Source organism: Saccopteryx leptura, chromosome 9, assembly GCF_036850995.1.
Source record: "Saccopteryx leptura isolate mSacLep1 chromosome 9, mSacLep1_pri_phased_curated, whole genome shotgun sequence".
In the NCBI taxonomy this organism is placed as follows: domain Eukaryota; kingdom Metazoa; phylum Chordata; class Mammalia; order Chiroptera; family Emballonuridae; genus Saccopteryx; species Saccopteryx leptura.
Window position 1 is genome coordinate 9,952,245 of NC_089511.1, and position 18,349 is coordinate 9,970,593.

The following is an 18,349-nucleotide window of genomic DNA, read 5'->3' on the forward strand; positions in this document are numbered from 1 at the left end:
CCAGACCCGTGGATAGAAGTCCTGTGTCTGCCACAGGTGTAGATGGGGTCGAGCCACACCAGATACCCAGAGGTGGGTTTGGGCTCAGTAGGTCATTTGAACAGAGCTTTGTGAGAGGCAGTGAGCTTTTCCTTCTGTCCTCGGAGGTGTGTAAGGCAGAGGGGCCAGCCCTGGGTCGGGGGCTTGGGCAGGGTAGCTGGAGGCCCCTGTCTGGTTGTCTCACAGTGTTTTTTCCTCCTCTCTCTTATTAGTGACAAGATGTTTCCGGCTCTTGGGTTCGGGGCCCAGTTACCCCCAGACTGGAAGGTGAGTGTAGATAGACCCTTTTCTCCTGGCCGAGAGGGGATTTGTGTGGGTGTCTCTCCAAGACCTGTTTGGAAAGGTGTGGTGCTTGGGCTCCGGTCCCTGCCTTCTCTGCGTCTCCCCCAAAGCCACACTCATTTCTCAGCCTGAACCTCACACAGGCACTGGAACTGGAGCCTGGAGCAGGACAGGGACGACCTCTGCTCCCTAGCACCCACGTCAGGTGGGGAAGACAAGGAGAATACCAGGTGTAGCAAATAAAACTACTCATCCGAATTTCAGATTAACAAGTTTTTTTAAGTGTAAGTCAGTCCTAAATATTGCCTGGGAATATACTTATACTAAAATAGCCACTGTTTTATCTGAAATTCAGATTTAAATGGGTACCTATATTCTGTCTGGCAACCTGAAAGACAGACGGGGTCCTCGGTGTTGAGATGGGACAGCACGGGCCAGAGGACGGCCCCGACCCAGCCTGGGAATATCAGGGAAGGCTTCCTGGAGGAGGCATGGTCTAAGCCAAGACAGGAAGGGACAGTAGGAATTTGTCGAGTGGCTGTGGGTGGTGGTGGGGCAGGGAGCGCCACAGAGAGTACAGCCTGTGCGAAGTCGGGAGGCAGAGGAAGGAGGGCCAGTTGGAGAAACAGAAGGAAGGGGGTGTGACGGGCTCTGAGGAAGAGGGGCAGGGTGGAGAGATCTGCAGCTGTCGGCAAGGGGCAGGCCCTGCAGGGCCTCAGTGCATATGGAGCGGTGGGGAGTCGCTGCAGGGGCTCCTTGCTGTCTTATCATCCTCTTGGCATTTTTGAGGGTCCCTCTGGCTGCTGAGTAGGGACTGGCTGGAGCAGGCAGGCGGGATGGAGGGATGGAGGGATGGAGAGAAGGGATGGTGCCCATTTTACAGGTGAGAGAACAGAGGTTCAGGTGACCTGCCCAACATCATGTTTACAACAGGGGCCTTGATTCCCAGTGGGCAAATGACTCAGAAGTTTATTCTCAGAGTCTGCTGCCTCTCTGATGAGAAGCATGGGGGCTCCTGAACCTGTGTCTGCCTCAGCCAGTGCCCCCTCTTGTCTGTGTTGCTGTACTGCATGCTGTTTCCAGACAGCATTCCCCTCCCCCTCCTCCCCAGGGAGGAGGATTTCCACCCAGAATTTCAGAGTGGCTATGGGACCTGCTGGCCATCACGTGGTAGGGGCAGGGTCCTGCAGGACCAAAATGGTGCCACAAGGAGAGGGGGCAGGGAGGGCTGGTGTTGGCGGGCCCAGCAGGAGCCCGTTGCTAGGACACCAGCCAGCTTTCAAAGAATGCTGGTTCAATGAGATGTTCTCTTGCGCAAAAGCCTCCTTGAAAATGTCACAGGGCAACTCTGGGGAGACTGGGGCTCGGCCAGGTGGAGTGCTGGCAGTGCCTGGAGGGACAAGCCTGTCCCACCTCCCCGGCCAGGCCCTGGCCCTCCAGGCTCCGCCCCCTCCCTGTCCCACCTCCCCTGCCAGGCCCTGGCACCTCCAGGCTCCTCCCCCTCCCTGTCCCACCTCCCCGGCCAGGCCCTGGCCCTCCAGGCTCCGCCCCCTCCCTGTCCCACCTCCCCAGCCAGGCCCTGGCCCTCCAGGCTCCGCCCCCTCCCTGTCCCACCTCCCCTGCCAGGCCCTGGCACCTCCAGGCTCCTCCCCCTCCCTGTCCCACCTCCCCTGCCTTGCCCTGGCCCTCCAGGCTCCGCCCCCTCCCTGTCCCACCTCCCCTGCCAGGCCCTGGCCCTCCAGGCTCCGCCCCCTCCCTGTCATTCTAACTCACCTTTCTCCTGCCACATGAATTTTCCTTCCTTCCCTCCCACCTCAGGGCCTTTGCGCATGGCCTTCCCCTAGCCTGTTGCTCCCTTTCGTTTCCTTCCCACCTGCTTCTCAGGGAGACATCATCCCCTAGCCCACCCCCAGGCCTTCCTTAGCCCCCTCACATGGGGCCCCTCCTCCCTGTGGGGCACTGGCCTCACAGAACTGTGGGCATCTCTGCATGTGTACGTTTGCTTGTTTATCAGCTCCCTCTGGGGCTCAGGGTTTGGGGAGGTAACTTAGCTTCCTCCTTGATGTGTCCCTGTTCCTGCATGCACTTGGTGTGTATGTTGGTTGACAGCGAATTTGGGGTCCCAGCAGCCTGAGCAGACAGAGGTGTTGTTTCTGTGAGGGTGGGAAGCTGGAAGGCGCTAGAAGGACCCCACAGCCAGCTGCCTGCCCCTGGGCCTCAGTCCCGTCCTGCCCTGGGCAGTGGCTGAAGGAATGCAGAAAGCCTTGTTTTTCTGAGGAGATCGCATGAGGACTTAGACCTTCCGAATGAGCCAAAGCTAGTCTGAGGAAGGGAGATGGAAAGGTCTCGGGTGGGGAAGAACAGTTGATGACTCTCTCCACCGTACAGATGGGGAAACTGAGGCTTATGCAGGCCAGCCCCTCCAAAGCCGGTTCTGAGCCTCCCTCTACTGCCCCACCCCTGCCAGGGCCACAGGGAGCAGTGTCTTAGGTAACTCACTGACCAGGAGCCAGGCGGAGCCAGGCAGGGTGAACAGGGACCACTGATTGTCCTAGGCTGCAGGGAGTCCCAGGACAAAGACCTGCGGCCAGCTGGTCCCCAGGGGCCTGTAATCGGCTTGGTGCGGCCTCCAGGAAGCTTGTTCTGCTTCTTGGCCTTTTTCAGGCAAACCAGGGCAACAAGCTGGTTGCCCTCCAAGGGAGGGCGCTGTCCTTAGGCAACATAGACGCTTGTCCCCCAGGCCTGTTCCTGGCTCTGCTGGGGCTCACTCATGTGCCCTAGGCATTCCTGGCTCTCTGATCCTCAGTGTTGCTGCCTGTGAAATGGGACTGCTGGAGTAGGTGACCTGAGAGGCCTCAGGTGGTGGACCTCCCATAGCACCACCCACGTGACCCCAGGCTAGGCCTTCCCCCGAAGAGGGGCAGAGAGTGGGAAACGAAGAGGTTGGGTGGCCGAGAAAGGGAAATATTAATTCACTCTCAGGAGGGGACTTTTTCCCCTTGGTTTCTAAAAATCTCCTAAAATCTGATTTTGCGGGCAATCATTGGCCCAAGAGAGGCCTGTTTCCCTGGCAACCATTTTCATCTCAGCCCCTCCGTACAGGGCCCCCTTTACAGCTCCATAGAGGCTCATGAAGTTGCCATGGCAACGAGGACCTCCGGCCCCTACACCTGGAGCCCAGATTGGGGACAGGGCGAAGGGGACCCCTGGGCAGGGTTAGGGCCCAAGGTGGACGTCAAAGGACTGGCTCTATGCCAGGCACTTAGGGCTGAAGCGCCCATCCCCTGGAATGGGAGGGAGGTCTGCAGGCCGCCCGCCACCTACAGGGCAGCACTGGGGTGAGCTCCCCACGCCAAGTGCCCTCCCCTCTGGGCCCAGGAGGGCTCCTCAGGGGCCGGGTCTCTGGCCCATTCCGCTGCATGGCCTTGGCACCTGGCTTCCCTCTCTGGGCCCCTTTGTTTGTGAAATGGGCACATCCGACCTCCAGCACCACCCGTGTAGTGTCCGAGAGCTAACGCGTCCGTCTGGGACTGTTTGTGCCAGACTGACGCTCGCCCTTGGCCAGGCCCTCTTCACCCTCCCACTGTAGAACGCTCAGGGCAGGAACTCCTTGGAGGTTAGTGGGTTCACGGCACGCGAGCTCAGGATCGGTTCTAGTCCCCACTCTGCCCTTCGGTACATGGGAGACCATGGGGACATTCTGGTACATCCTGTGCCTGTTTCATCTGAAAAGTGGGGTGGTAGAGGCCTTTCCCCACTGGGTGCTTGTGAGGAAGGAGGGGGTGCTGGCAGAAGCACGGACATGGGGTGTGGCGTGCAGTGGGGAAGGCGCTGAGTGGGGAGTCTGGCCCAGTCAGCCGGGAGGGCCCCATGTGAGCTCTGGCCTCTCCGGAGGCCTCAGGCCCTGCAGTCGCCCAGTCCTACCTGCAGCCCTGAACGGGGTTTAGTTATTGGTCCCTGTCCGTCCTGGACTGCCGTGGGGCCAGTGGCGTCCAGGAATATGAAGGTCAGCCTTGGATGAAGGGGAACTCCAGTTTCGGCCCCCACCACAGCGAGAGCCGGTGGGTTCCTTGACCCAGCGCCCTCAGAGGCAGGCCTGTCGCACCAGGGACCCAGAGTGGGGCGGGGAGCCACAGGCAGCCCTGAGCCTGCAGAAGAGAAGGGGGTGATGCGGACGGGTCTCGGTTGGGCCCCTCTGTGTGGGTCCCACCCGGCAGTGGAGATAGAAGCAGACACGGACGTATCAATAGCCCCGGCCTCAGGGAGGGAAACGGGAAGGGCCAGGTGCCCTCAGAGGGAGCCTGGGCCTGGTGGGGAGGACGCGGGACGTCTGGGCCTGGCAGGTGCGTGTCCGGGACCAGGTTTGGAGCCAGAACGCTGTCAGCTTAGCCTGTTCTCTGCATTTCAGGTCTCCCATGAGTTCGCCATCAACTTCAACCCCACCAACCCCTTCTGCTCAGGTGAGTGACACGCCGTCCTGCACCTGCCCTGCGTTTGTACCAGGCCATCTCCCTGGGCGGGGCGAGGGCTGAGTACCGGCTCCTGCACCTTTCTCCTCCCGCTCATGCTTTCTCAGCATGACAGATGGTGGAAGAGCTAGAGGTTGGAGTCAGGCCCTGGATTCAACGCTAGCTGCTGCCTTTTCCTGGCTGTGTGACCCTGGAGTGATCATTGCACCTCTCTGAGCCTTTGCCTTCTCACCTGCCCTAGGGAGATGCAATACCTGCGTAGCTCACATCACTGTGGTCAGGTGACAATTAAGGGAACTGCTGACAGGAAGCCCTGTGTAGACCAGGAGTTAAGCATGGAAAATTACACACCTGCCTCTCACTTCCTGCCAGCTCTAGCTGGGAGAGCCAGGCCCTGCCCAGCCCCACCCTGCTCTTGGGTGCCAGAGAGCCTTGGCACCCAAGGGGGAGGGGAGGAGGACGGGGCAGCCAGCGAGCACGCTGTCTGTGCCCACCTCCTTCCCCAAGGCCTTAGAGGATTTCTGAGCACCCCCAGAGTCATTTTAGAAAGTATTGGCAGAGGAAACGAAGCTCCAGGTATGTAAGAAAGAGGGCGGTCCCAACCATCGTGAGACCTTTCAGCCTAGGATTTAGCTTGGGTAAGGCATCCACCTTCCTTGGGGATCCCCAAAGCTGGGCCTGGTTTGTACTTGGAAGGGAAATGCATCGTCACCAACCTGGGGCAGATGCCGTTGCTGGCAAGAAATGTGACCCTGTTCTCCTGCTGGGGTCAGGCTGCTTTGGAGCAGGTCTCCAGAGATGTTTTGTCCATGTCCAAGTTCATGTTTCTGTTAGCCAACCTTATTTCTGGCCAGAGGCCTTCTAGAGCAGACCACAGAGCAGGCAGGTACTCTTAGACTCAGAATGGTGCCTGTTTACAGAGCACCTACTGTGTGCAGGGGCTTTGCAAATATCTCAGAGACCCCAACAAGCCTGAGCAAAAGCCACAGCATGTACAGAATGGACCTCCAGATGGCTTCCTGTGGCCCTGAAGTGTCATTGTAGGCTTTTCCAAGCCTGCTAGACCCCCTCCTGCCAACTGCCCCAAAGTAGGTTGTCAGTCTCATGAACAGACAAGGAAAATGGGCTGAGGAAGATGAAACTTACCACAGGTCCCACAGCTAAGAAATTGCAAAGGCAAGATTCGAACTCAGGCTGTCTGACTTCATACTCAGGGCTCTTTTTTTTTCTTTTTCTTTTTTTTCCCCATTTTTCTGAAGCTGGAAACAGGGAGAGACAGACTCCCACTTGCGCCCGACCGGGATCCACCCGGCACGCCCACCAGGGGCGGTGCTCTGCCCCCCAGGGGGGGATGCTCTGCCCATCCTGGGCGTCGCCATATTGCGACCAGAGCCACTCTAGTGCCTGAGGCAGAGGCCACAGAGCCATGCCCAGCGCCCGGGCCATCTTTGCTCCAATGGAGCCTTGGCTGCGGGAGGGGAAGAGAGAGACAGAGAGGAAAGCGCGGTGGAGGGGTGGAGAAGCAAATGAGCGCTTCTCCTATGTGCCCTGGCCGGGAATCGAACCCGGGTCCTCCGCACGCTAGGCCGACGCTCTACCGCTGAGCCAACTGGCCAGGGCCATACTCAGGACTCTTTATTGCCACCCCTGGCTCTGCTGTCTGGGAGCTCCTGACGGGCATTGGGGGTGAGCGTGAAATGCCACTTGGCTGACCACTGGGATGAGAGCGGGTGTCCGGGAGGACTGGGCTGACCTAGACTCCTGTCTCCGAGGCAGGCGTGGACGGCATCGCCCAGGCGTACTCGGCTTGTCTGCCCCACATCCGCTTCTACGGCCCCACCAATTTCTCTCCCATCGTCAACCACGTGGCCCGGTTTGCAGCCCAGGCCACGCAACAACAGACGGCCACGGTGAGTAGGCGGCCACCAGGGTGGACGTGCAGGATAGGGCTGGCACTGGCTGGGTCCTCCCTGCCTGTCACAGGGCAGGGCCGGACGGAGGTTTATTCTTCCTATCCCACAGGGTTGGCTAGCTGGATATTCTGCTTTCCCTTGTTGTAAACTCTTAGCTGTCTCTCTGTGGCTCAGCTCACCTGCAGGTCTGTTAGAGTGTTAGAGGGCTGGGTGAGCCCTGGCCCCCTGGAGGAGACCAGCGGAAGGGCCAGCGCTTCCCTCCCTGAGCAGTAGGAAGTAGGCTCTGACCAATGGGAGATGCCTCCTCAGGGCAGAGGGCACACGGGGGGCCAGGAGGCATGGTCCCTGCAGCTCTAAAGCTGGCCCTCTGCGCCACCTAGTTCTAATAGAGCAGCCCCTGCCTCACAGTCACATCCTCAACGTCGGCACCCCTGGTCCTCTCCTGCCCCCAGCCCCAGGCCTGATGCTAGTGTCGGAGGGCGCCAAGGGTCACCATGCCTGCCCTCCCCACATACCCACCCACCAGCACCTGCCTTGACTCTGCAGTGAGTTAGGGGGTCTTTACCACCTGCTCTGGGCCAGTGCAACGAGCAGCACTTCCCAGGCAGTAGCGCTGGGGTCCTGGGACCCGGACTGGGACCTGAGGAGACGGAGGTTCAATTCCCACCTGACCCCCAAACTCCTGCACAAGCCCCTGCCCCTCCCTGGGCTTCCTTGTCCTCTGCAAGGGTCACTGCATGAGTGCTGATGTCCCTTCTAGACTGCCCATTCTCCCTGCCTCCAAAGTGCTGTCCCGAATCCGCCTGCTTCCTCATTGCCACCATTGTCCTTTGCTGGACCCCACAGCCAGCCCTCGCCTCTGTCCCTGTCCCTGTCCCTGTCCCCATCCATTGCTAGAGGAGCCTTTTAATAGCAGATCTCAGAACCTGCCCGGCCTCTCCCTTCAGACACTGCCTTTCTGCCCCTCAGACTCACCAAGCTGGCTGCCGCTGCAGAGCCTTTGCCCGGCTGTCTCCTCTGCAGGGCGGTTCTTTCTTTTTTAAAGATTTTATTGATTTTACAGAGTGGCAGGGGCAGGGGGAGTGAGAAGTAGTTGCTTCACTTTTGTTCACTGCATGCGTATTGCTTGTCGCATGTGCCTTGGCCGGGCAAGCCCAGGGTATTGAAACGGCGACCTCAATGTTCCAGATCAAAGCTCTGGCCACTGTGCCACCACAGGCCAGACTCTGCCTGGCTGGCTCTGTCCTGACCCTCAGTGTCTCCTCATGTGCCACCTTCTCCCCCCACCTGCCAGCAGCCTTCCTTGACCACCCGTCTGTCTCCTGCCTTCTGTTTATTCCCGTCTGGACTCCCAGCAACAGCGGCAACATCTCCTTCACACACTCCGCGTCTGCTGTCTGTGGGTCCCCACTGGGCTCCGGGCTGCACGGGACGGGCTGTGTCTGTGTGGTCACTGTCATCCCGCGCTGGCCCGTGGCAGGCACTCCTTGCGCTCTAGAATGGATGGGTGTGGCCCCGCTGTGGGCTGTGTAGGGACGTGGGAGATGACATAGCCTGTGCCTCGCCCAAAGGGAAAGGGGACCTGATCCCATTGTGACTGCTCAGAGGCAGGCACCTACGTGGTCACTAGGTGGATGTTGGCAGTTGACAGGTGGCAGCAAAGATAGGAGGGGAGCCTGACCTGTGCTGGCGCAGTGGACTAGGGGTCGTGGACCGTGAATGCTGAGGCCGCTGGTTCAGATGCCCTGGGTCTGCCCGGTAGAGGCACACACAGCAACTACGGGTTGAAGCTTCCTGCTCCTTCCCCCACCCCCGCCTTTCTCTCTCCCTAAAGTCAATAAATTAAATCTTTAAGAAAAAGGGTCTGTGGGGAAGGGGACCCTGGGGTCAGGCTGCCAGAGTTTGAACCCTGCCCCTACCCCTTCCTCACTTTGTGACGTGGACAAGTCACGTCACCTCTCCGAGCTTCAGCTTCGTCATTTGTACAACCAGATTACTCACAGGACCGACCTTGAGGGCGTGTGTTAGAATTAAATGAGCTAATGCAATGCCTGGCGCAAAGACACCTGAAGGGTGAGAAAGGACAGGTGGCAGCAAGTTCCCGGGTGAGGCCCACCCAGCAGAGGGCAGAGCAGAGAGGGCAGTGCATGAGGGTGGGCAGTAAAGGCGCTCCTGGTCTTCTCTGCTGCAGGGGACATCATCTGCTCTAGTCGCTGCCCTGCCGTGGCAGCTGAGAGCCTGAGACAAGGCCCTTCCCAGCTCTGAGCCCGTTGCCTTTGTGAAATAGGAGAAGGAAAGCCCAGGGCTGCTGTGAGCATCTGGGCAACCTGAATGGGACAGAACCTGGGAAAGGCCTGGGCGGGGCTTTCTAGCAAATTCCTGGGGCTTCGGCTGGAATTGTTGGGATGCCTGCAGCCAGCCAGCCAGGCCACTGTCCCGCCCAGTCCATTCTCCGCCTGGGCCAGCTTTCAAAGGCTTGGGGGAAAGACCAGCGTTCTTGTTCAAGGGGAAAGAAACATGAGGCCTGAGCAGGAATGAAGCCAGGGTCCCTCAGGGGCCCGCTCACCTGCCAAGACCCAGCAGGACCGGGGTCCTGGGAGCTGTGGGGGCCTGCTGGACCCTAGGTCTGTGGGGCCTGGGGAAGGCCACAGAGCTGTCCTTGTGTTCTGGGGAACTGCTGAGGGCCCCCAGGGGAAAGAAGTTGGCCCTTTCTCCGAGTACGTCCAAATCCTTACCAGTCCTAATCCTCTCGACGCCCCAACCTAGTCCTCCCCACCTGAGGCGGCAGCTTCCTCCAGTCACCCGCCCCAGCCTGGGCCGTCTTCGAGCTTCTCTGGGTTGGAGTGGGGCCAGGGCATCTTTATTAGCCGCTCTTACGTGATGTCCAAGGACAGACACCCACAGGTGCCCACCCCCTGCCTGTAGTCTGGTCCCTGTCTCACCTTGCAGCCAGTGTGGGGGAGGTGAACTGTCTGATGGTTCACCCCCTAGCTCTGAGGCCCATGCGCTGGTTCAAACCCCAGCTCCCCCACTTCATGGCTCTGTGACCCACGGCAGGTTGCTTAAGCTCTCTGAACCTGTTCCCTCACCTGAACACCATGAACGATGGAACAGAAGTTGCCTGATAGAAGCATGGTGAGAAGTCGGTCAGATCAGCACGTAAACTGCTCAGCACAGTGCCTGACACAGAGTAAGCCCTGGATGACTGTGGGCAGCTGGCTCTTCTGGGGACTCCTCAGGGGCCAGCATTTGGTGATGCCGAGCACCTTTAGGCCCGAGGCAGAAGAAAATAATTGGTGGATTAACTGATGCTTTCATACAGCCGCTTCTGGGGGAATTCTTGGTGTGGCTTTTCCCTCTCCCTGTCCCCACGCGCACATGCATGCACACCCACGTACAGGAAATAGAGAGCAGGTGGTAGGGAGCGTCGCTCTGGGCGGGCCTGCACTCTCCACTCATTCATACAACACATCTTTACCGAGTCTCTCTGTGGGTACTGAGGGGACCATGATGCATAAGGTGTGGCCTCTGTCCTCCCAGGCCAGGCACCTACGGTGACAGATGTACAGAACCCTAAGAGTGGCACCGAGCCCAGAGAGGGCTCAGGGAAGGTTTCTTGGAAGTGATGTCCCAGATGAGACTCGGAGGATGCGTGAGAGAGCCTGGAGAGTGCGGAGCGAGGGCGGCTGGGGGCAGGGAGGCTGAGGGGTCGGCCAGCCCCCCAGAGCTGTGGAGGCCAGTGAGGAAGCTGGATTTCCTCTTGAGGGCAGGGGCAACCACATTGAGGCTCTGGTGGGGACTCCTATTGGGCCCCTAAGACTCTCCGTCTTGTCCATTGTCCATTCTTGGTTACTTCCCAGGTGTCGGGTGTCACAGTGGAGGGGGAGCTGGGAAGCAGCTGGAACTGTAGGAATGTCCCCCTCCCACGCCCACCCCACCCCCAGGGTCTTCGGCAGCCAGCTTCTCAGAAATAAGCCCGGGAGCGAGCGCAGCCTCCCCAGACTCTGCCTGGAACTGCTGTGGTCAAGTCAGTGTCTTATCAATCAAATCGCAATCACAGCATTAAATGGATTAGCCTCTGTTTCCAGTCCTGGAAACCTGAGGAACCTCTGGGAAAGGCAGGAGACGCAAGGCCATCCTTGAGAGGTGCTAGGAGTTTGGGTTTGGGGTTCGACCTGACAGTGACGGGCCGTGTCTGGAATGCAGACAGGGTGCCGGGCTCGTCGGACAGAGAAGCAGGCACGGGGGCTCCTCTGAGGAGTGCTGGGTTTCGGGGGACAGGGGTGTCCCGAGGAGGTACCCTCCCCATGGGCAGTGCTGGCGGTGGAAACAGAGCTCAGGACTAGGGAGGGCCTTCACATCGGCTTGGGACAGGCGAGACCCTCAGCTGGGCCTTGGAGCTGTGCTGGGGAGGGTATGCCAGGCAGGAAATCAACCAGGAAAGGCTCACACGGAGGTGGGCAATCCTGGGGTAGAGTAACCAGGACTGTCTGGGGGACAGCAGAGCCCTTTCCATCTGCCTGATTCCAGCCTTCATTCTCCCCTTCCGCTCCCCTCCCAGGTCCCTCCTGAACTGCCATGAGAGTAGGGCCGTGGACCTCTGGGGTTGTAATGGAAACCAGAGGCTCCTGGAAAGCCCTGGGTCTGCCGACAATGGGCTAGAAGCCCAGGACTTGTCAGCTGCTCTTCCCTTTCCAAGGCTGATGACCCCAAACTGAGACCAAACACTAAGTGTGGGTGTTGTGGCTAGCTGGTTAGCACACAGGAGTGAGGGTTCAAGTCCGCATGGCTCTGGGCCTCGCCCTGGGCTGCTACCCTGGACATTATGGCCTCCTGACACTAGGTGCTGGGTGACAGGGTATCGCCCCATGAATGGAGAGACAACTCTAGGCAAAGGAGACACTGCAGAAGGAGCCCCAGCTTTGAAGTCAGCTAGGCTTCGTTTAGAATCGAGACTGTGCCACCCTACATGGGAGGCCTTAAGCAAATCACCTAACCTTGCTCAGCCTATCTCGACTCTAAAAGGAGAATCACGTCACAGCTATAGGGACGGCTGTGCAGTCACTGTTATCAGGGACTCCTTTTACCATTAGTTGGTGCTCCTCGTCCTACAGCACCCCAGGCCCTGTCTGCCCCGCTTCCCTGGGGAAGGTGGCTCTAAGGCTCGGGCCTACATGCTCATCCCCCAGTACAGGTGTGTGGCTGGCTGGATGGAGGGAGAGTCAGCAGGGCCACAAGGGGTGGAAGGGGGGGGGCTCGGAGACCAGTGCCTCCCAGTCTTTTCCTTCCTCAGTGCCTGCCTTCCTGCCAGCTTAGATGCCCTGGAATATTTCTGGTGGGGTAAAAGCTCCTCAGGAAAGGGGTACCTGGATGACGGTGGGCTATTGGAGGACAGGGGTCTAGATGGTCTTCTGAGCACCACCACCCCTAACTCCAGGAATAGGGGGCTGGCAGCAGCAGCCCTCCACTGCAGGGATTCAGGCTGCCATCTCCATAGCAACAGGTATCCCCAGCCAAGGGACTGATCTCTTAAAGGCACAGTGCAAGGAACCAGCCTACTGCTGCTAGGAGTGGGGTTGGGATTGTGGGGTCCATGCCTCCATTTGACTCACCCCCCTTCTTCCTTCCACAATTTGTTTGGGGGACAGACAGGAGAGCAAGGCATCCTACGGAACTGAACTTGTATCCACTGTATGTTCCTCAGGGAGCAAACGGGACCAGGTGGCTGATTTGGGCCCGCCCTTCATGACCTTAACTGGTCGGAGCCCATTTCCTCTCCTGAGAGTCATAAGGGGTCAGAGTAGAAGGCAGTGCTCTAAATAGAGTATTAGGGCCACACAAGAGCTGTTGTTTACAGATGGGGAAAACTGAGTTCTCCCAAAAGGGGGGCAGAGGGTGCTAAGGACAAAGCTGGGTTGAAATCGAGATCTCAGCCAGCTTGGAACCCCAGGGCCTCTACCTACACATCCTCCAGGGAGCTTTCCTAACTCCACTCACCCCCTACCTTTGAAGTTCATACCATCACCATCTATTACCCACACGAACTATTCAGTTTTGTTTTTTTACTTTAACAATTTTATAAAGAAACTTTATAACCCGCTATAAGTGAGTCATTACCAGTAAAAATATGTAAGGAACTGTACAATGGTATTCAAGTCTAGCTAGACTGTATTGTCCCCTGAAGCTCTGAGCTCTCTTTGTTAATAAGGTAGAGGCAGTCAAGACATGCTAGCACCAAGCGAAGACGTCCTCCTAGGCACTAGCCTGTGGAACAGAGACCGCTGCCTCACACCCTTCCCACTGTGACTCGAGGCTGTGTCAGTTGCGTGACCCCACAAATGCTTCCCCGAGTTCCACAGTCCCAGGAACACGGGCCTAGAACAGCTGCTTACCTCCTGCAAGGTGTCCGAGTCCGCTGCGCTCACAGGGAATGGGCAGGGGCCCCGGGGACACAGAGGCTGCTCCTGCGCACCTGGTGGCCAGAGCGGTCTCCCTCACCAGCCACAGGCCTGCCTGCCTGCCTGCCAGGCGTGTAGCTATGGGTCAGTGAAGGCGCTGCTGCCACATGGCGGGCATGGTTCTCTTTGAGGTGCTTGGGGGACAGGCCACTCCCACTTTACAGATGAAGAAACGGAGGCACAGAGAGGTAGATCAGAGACCCACGGTGTGGCACCTGGCAGAGCCAGGCCTTGGACCTCGGCTCTTGGCTGGGCAGGCCATGACAGCACAGGGCAGGAGGACCAGGGCAGTGTACGCTCTGGCTGTGACCGGTCAGGCTGTAGACAGTCAAGGCCTGCAGGGCCAGGGTGCTGCGGGAGGTGGCCACAGCTGGGGCAGTAGGAAGTAGTCACCTTCCTCCCAGGGGTCAGTGTTTTGAGGGGCTAGGAGAGGAGGGACAGGGAAGGGGCGCCCGGGCCTCAGCCTTGCTGAGTGCCCACTGACCTCCCTGCAGCAATACTTCATCCTCCTCATCATCACGGACGGCGTCATCAGTGACATGGAGGAGACCCGGCACGCCGTGGTGCAGGCTTCCAAGCTGCCCATGTCCATCATCATTGTGGGCGTGGGCAACGCCGACTTCGCAGCCATGGAGTTCCTGGATGGGGACAGCCGCACGCTGCGCTCTCACACTGGGGAGGAGGCAGCCCGAGATATCGTGCAGTTCGTGCCCTTTCGAGAGTTCCGCAACGTGAGTGTGGGCCTGGGCCGGGGAATGGGCGTTACGGGGCCCTGAGAGCCACAGTAATAACCAGGGATGAAGGTCCTGGGACTGTCTGCCCAGCCCTAGGCCCCTCTTCCCTCTGCTCCATTGAGTGTGCACTTCCTGAGGGCCTACTGTGTGCCCGGCGCCAGGCCCCGCCCCTGCCCCCAGAGGAGACCGTGTGGCTGTGAGCACTTGCTTCAGCAGGCTGATGGACCACTGGAGGGTGCCCAGTCCAGGTCGAGGCTCCAGGCAGGGTTTCCTGGAGGACCTGCTCCAACCGACTGGAAGTCAGTTCTCCGTGCAAGGCAAAGGTTTCCGGAGAGAGGGACTAGAGCAAAGGCCTGGAAGTGAGAGGCTTGCCTCATGATCACCCCTCAGCCAGCTTCCCCTCCTCGCTTCCCAGATGGAAAACCAGGATCACTGCAGGGTGGCCTCCGGTCCCATATGCAGGCGACCACAGGCCTGCCCACAGGAGGCTGTGGCTGGCTTCCTGGTTGCTGCCCTGGTAGCTGGGCCCATGAGGAGCCCAGAGGGAGAACAGCCTCAGATGCCAGCCCTGGGCCGCCAGCCTGGGCTGCACAGAGTGGCCCTGGACAAACCCTTCACCACAGTACACCTCAGGGCTGTCGGCCAGGCCCCTCCCTCCAGGTGCTGTGGCTCAGCACGTCTCAGCAGGAGCTGACCGCTCCGTTTTGTACCCAGTGGTCTCACATATCAAGCCAGTACCCTGTGGGTTTGCCCGAGACGGTTCAGTCCCTTCCTCTGGAGCAGGAGCTTTCTGAGGACAAACGCTGGGCACCAGCCACCATTCAGGCACGCCGACACTGAGCACTCCCCGTGCCTGGCCTGTGGCTAGGCGTTCAGCGGCGAGCCAGACTGGCACGGCCTGTTTACACCAGCCCAGAAGATGCTCAGGAAACGCTTTGCCAGATGAGTAGGCTGTGCAGCTGCTTCTCAACGGCTCTTGCCCTGGAAAGCCTCTCAAAGACACCTTCTTCCCAAAAGGTTACTCCCAGGCATCCCTACTGCTCAGCGGCACAGATTTAACCTGAGGGGAGGCGCTGCTCACGGTGGCGTCTCAGGCCTGGGCGGGGATGCAGGACGTCGTTTTAGACAGCCCTGGCCTCAGCCTGCTAGACACCTTGTGGAGCAGCTCTCGGGAAGGTGCCCCTCACAACTTCTGCTCAGTAACCCTTATTTTCTCCTCTCTGAACCCCACTCCCCACCCTGCAGGCAGCAAAAGAGACCTTGGCCAAAGCTGTGCTGGCGGAGTTGCCCCAACAAGTCGTGCAGTATTTCAAGCACAAAAACCTGCCCCCCACCCACTCCGAGCCCGCCTGAGTGCCAGCTCGCCCCACTGCAGCATGCCGGCTGGGCCCCCACCCCCAACACGCACGCGCGCCCTGCTTCCTTATGGGTGGCCTTTCTTTTTTTTTAAACCAATCAACATGTTTATTTTTTACAATCAGACCTCTACCCCCAACCTCCCCCAGCCCAGCTGGGCTTCATTTGTGGGAGTCGACTGAGGATGCTTCCTGGCCAAACCGGCTTCCTGCCCCCTCTCCCCACCCCTCTTAAGTATTGAATGTACTTTGTATAATTTTCGTGGAATTATTACTGTTATTAAAGAGAATAAAATTTTTACAATCAGAACTAGCTGCCGACTGGGAGAGGAATGTGTCCGTGGTGCACACCGTGTCGCAGCCCGACCCTCGTTCACGCTGTTACCACTGTGACCGTGCTGTCTGTCACAGTCAGGGTAGTACGGAGTCTCAGACATGCCGTGTCGGCTCCTTCCTCAGCCGGACCCGATGGGCTCGCTGGTCTGGGAGATGAACAGGAAAGCCCCTGTCCCCAAGCAAACCTGTGAGGTCAGTGTCATCACGTCTGTCTGGGGACCTGCCTTCCACACGAAGGGCACTCCTTCCGTCACACTGGCATACACCTGGCACAGTGTACACGTCTATACTTGTGGATGAGCAGGATGCCCGGCCGGCCTCCACTTTTCTGGCCCCTGCAGAGCTCACACCAGTGTTTCTGGAGTCCCCACGTGTGGGCCCAGCCAACACCACATGTCACCACCCCTTCTTCCTCTTGGTCCACAGTCCTGTGTCCCCCCACTTCCCTGACACACACACAGGACAGCAGTCCCTGCTACCCATGCACGGCCCCTCCCGGTCCCCCGGACACCGGGGTCCGCCCTGTGGTCTGCAGGGTGTGACATGCTCTCTGGCTTCGGGTGCCGACAGGGCTGCTCCTGCCCCTGCCGACAGCACCACAGGTTGTCACTGTGCGCCCCGCTCAGGGCTCAGGCCCAGCTTCACGAAACCAGCCAAGAGGCCGTTCTCTGAACACCAGCCTCCCTCAGTGCCCTTCCCTCCCAGCACATTTCTCTCGTCCACCTCTCCTTGGGAGCGCCAACCACCCCTCGCCACAGGCTTGCGTATGAACAACCACAACTGACATTTCTATTGAGCACTGTTTCCTGCTTCACGTTTAAGTGCTTTACAGGCACACCCATGATGAACCCTTCCAACTGCCTGTCTACGACCATTTATTGCAGAGAACAGAAACAGGCAGGGAAGCCAATCGAATCTTCAGAGGCAGGGCCAGACCTTCGATCCGGTCTGGCAGACGCTGGAGCCCACACTTGTCTGCTGCACTGAACAGCCTCCCTCAGCCCTACGAGGATCTTCTGCTCAAACTGGCCATGAGTTTGTCCTCCCTCTCTACACTGGAAGCCACTCGCCTTGACCTCCTCTCCAGGAGGTCACCACCTGCTATACCGTGGGCAGTGCACCAGGCAGGTTCCTACCTCTAGGTGCCTGGTAACCTCGGGAGCCAGTGTTGACCTGGTAGGAGCAAGTGAGGGACATCTTCACTCCTTTTTCCCCATCCCAAGCTTTCAATGTGTCTGCTGATTCTGTGCCCATCAAACGTCAGCTGACGTTCACTTCTGAGAGGGCTGCAGGACTGCTGGAGCTCTGGTTCCCCCAGGACCTCTGGGAAATCACACAAAGGTCTCTTTTTTGTTTTTCTGGAGGGGCTTAAGATAACAGCTGAGCCATATACCCACGGCTAGGACACCCGAGCCAAGGAACCGCGTGTGCCTGAGCAATTAACATTTAGCTAAGACAGCAGCACACACAAGCTGGTGGATGGAGCTCTGGCGACCAGATCTGACCCTTCCTCCTGCCCGTGTTCTAGCTACAACTGAGGAACGTCAGCAGGACGGATGCACATGCCATCAGTCATCACTACCGGAAGCTCTACATACCCCTTCTAGAAGCGGGGGGGGGGGGGGGGGGGGGGAGGGGGGGGCGGTAACAGTGCTGACAAGGACGGCTGCTGCTATTTACCGAGCACAGGGCTGGACACCACGCCAAGCAGCTACCCTAGGTTACCTTTCTCCCTCACCAGGACGCTGGTGTCGTTGCTCTTGTTTACCGAGGAGGAAACTGAGGCCCAGGATGGTTAGGACCTTGCCCAAGTGACCCAGTAAGTAAGTGTCTGGCTCCCAAGCTTGCAGCCACTACAGTATAATCACAATGGCTGGAGCCATGCCCCGTGCCCAGAGAAGCAAGGGAAGCATCGTAGGGAAAGGACGCTTCTCTCCTGGCTGGAAAGGAGGCAGCCACAAAGGAAGCACCTTGGAGGTGGACAGAGAGAGAAACTGGAGGGACAAGCCTGAGTCACCCCGAGTGAGAAGCCTGACTTTCAGGCGAGACTGCTCCTGAAAAGAGCTCCAGCACCCTCCACCCTGGACTGAAGAGCCAGCTGGGTCGCCTCCCAGGTCCTGGGGCAGCACACAAAACCAGGTCACCAGCCACCTCATCGGGTCCGGCCACCTCAGCGTCCTGCTCTTCCCAAGTGGGAACGGAGGCTTCGACTTTTCCGCTCCCATCCTCCCGCACCCTCAGGTGGGCGACGGGGCTGGAGGCTGGCGGCGATCAGGAAGTGGTCAAGAACGCACTCCACGGCACAGACTCGATCATCCAAACAGAGACGGCAGCAGGGCTCCTCAGAGACAAGCTTTCTCCCTCGCACCGTTCAAGAGTTGTGAGGGTATGACCGCTCGGGACAAGGATCCCAGCCCAAAGCTTGTTTTCACCCTCACTGCCTCGTTATAAAACCCGTTATCTAGCAAGGCGGGCGCACTGCACTTTATGGTTGGAAGTGTTTCCTATTCTTTGGGTCTGAACCACATGGTCTACACTGGATGCTTTCCAAGGCTGCTTCCTCTACAAGATAGACCAGGTCCTGCTTTGCTGTTCATGGTTTCTACAACCCTGTGTTTCAGTTATAACGCTCTACACTGACAGGTACAGTGGAATACAACGAGACAACCACCTGTGATTCTCAGTCTCACCTGAGACACCCTGAGCAGAAACCGCAGTCTGAAGAGCCTCAGCCTTCGACACAATCTAGCCGTTACAGCAGCT

At 58.7% G+C, this 18,349-nt stretch overlaps 1 protein-coding gene across 1 annotated transcript in view; it reads left to right on the top strand.

Annotated features, from left to right (window-relative positions):
* The window catches only part of CPNE2 (copine 2), a 43,377-nt gene extending 27,814 nt beyond the window's left edge, over positions 1–15,563 (top strand). Inside the window, exons 12-16 of the mRNA XM_066349792.1 lie at positions 252–306; positions 4,730–4,781; positions 6,567–6,700; positions 13,656–13,892; positions 15,141–15,563. Coding sequence (XP_066205889.1) covers positions 252–306; positions 4,730–4,781; positions 6,567–6,700; positions 13,656–13,892; positions 15,141–15,248 — 586 coding nt within the window. The 3' untranslated portion in view covers positions 15,249–15,563. The remainder of the gene's footprint in view (positions 1–251; positions 307–4,729; positions 4,782–6,566; positions 6,701–13,655; positions 13,893–15,140) is intronic.
* Positions 15,564–18,349: the final 2,786 nt, after the last annotated feature.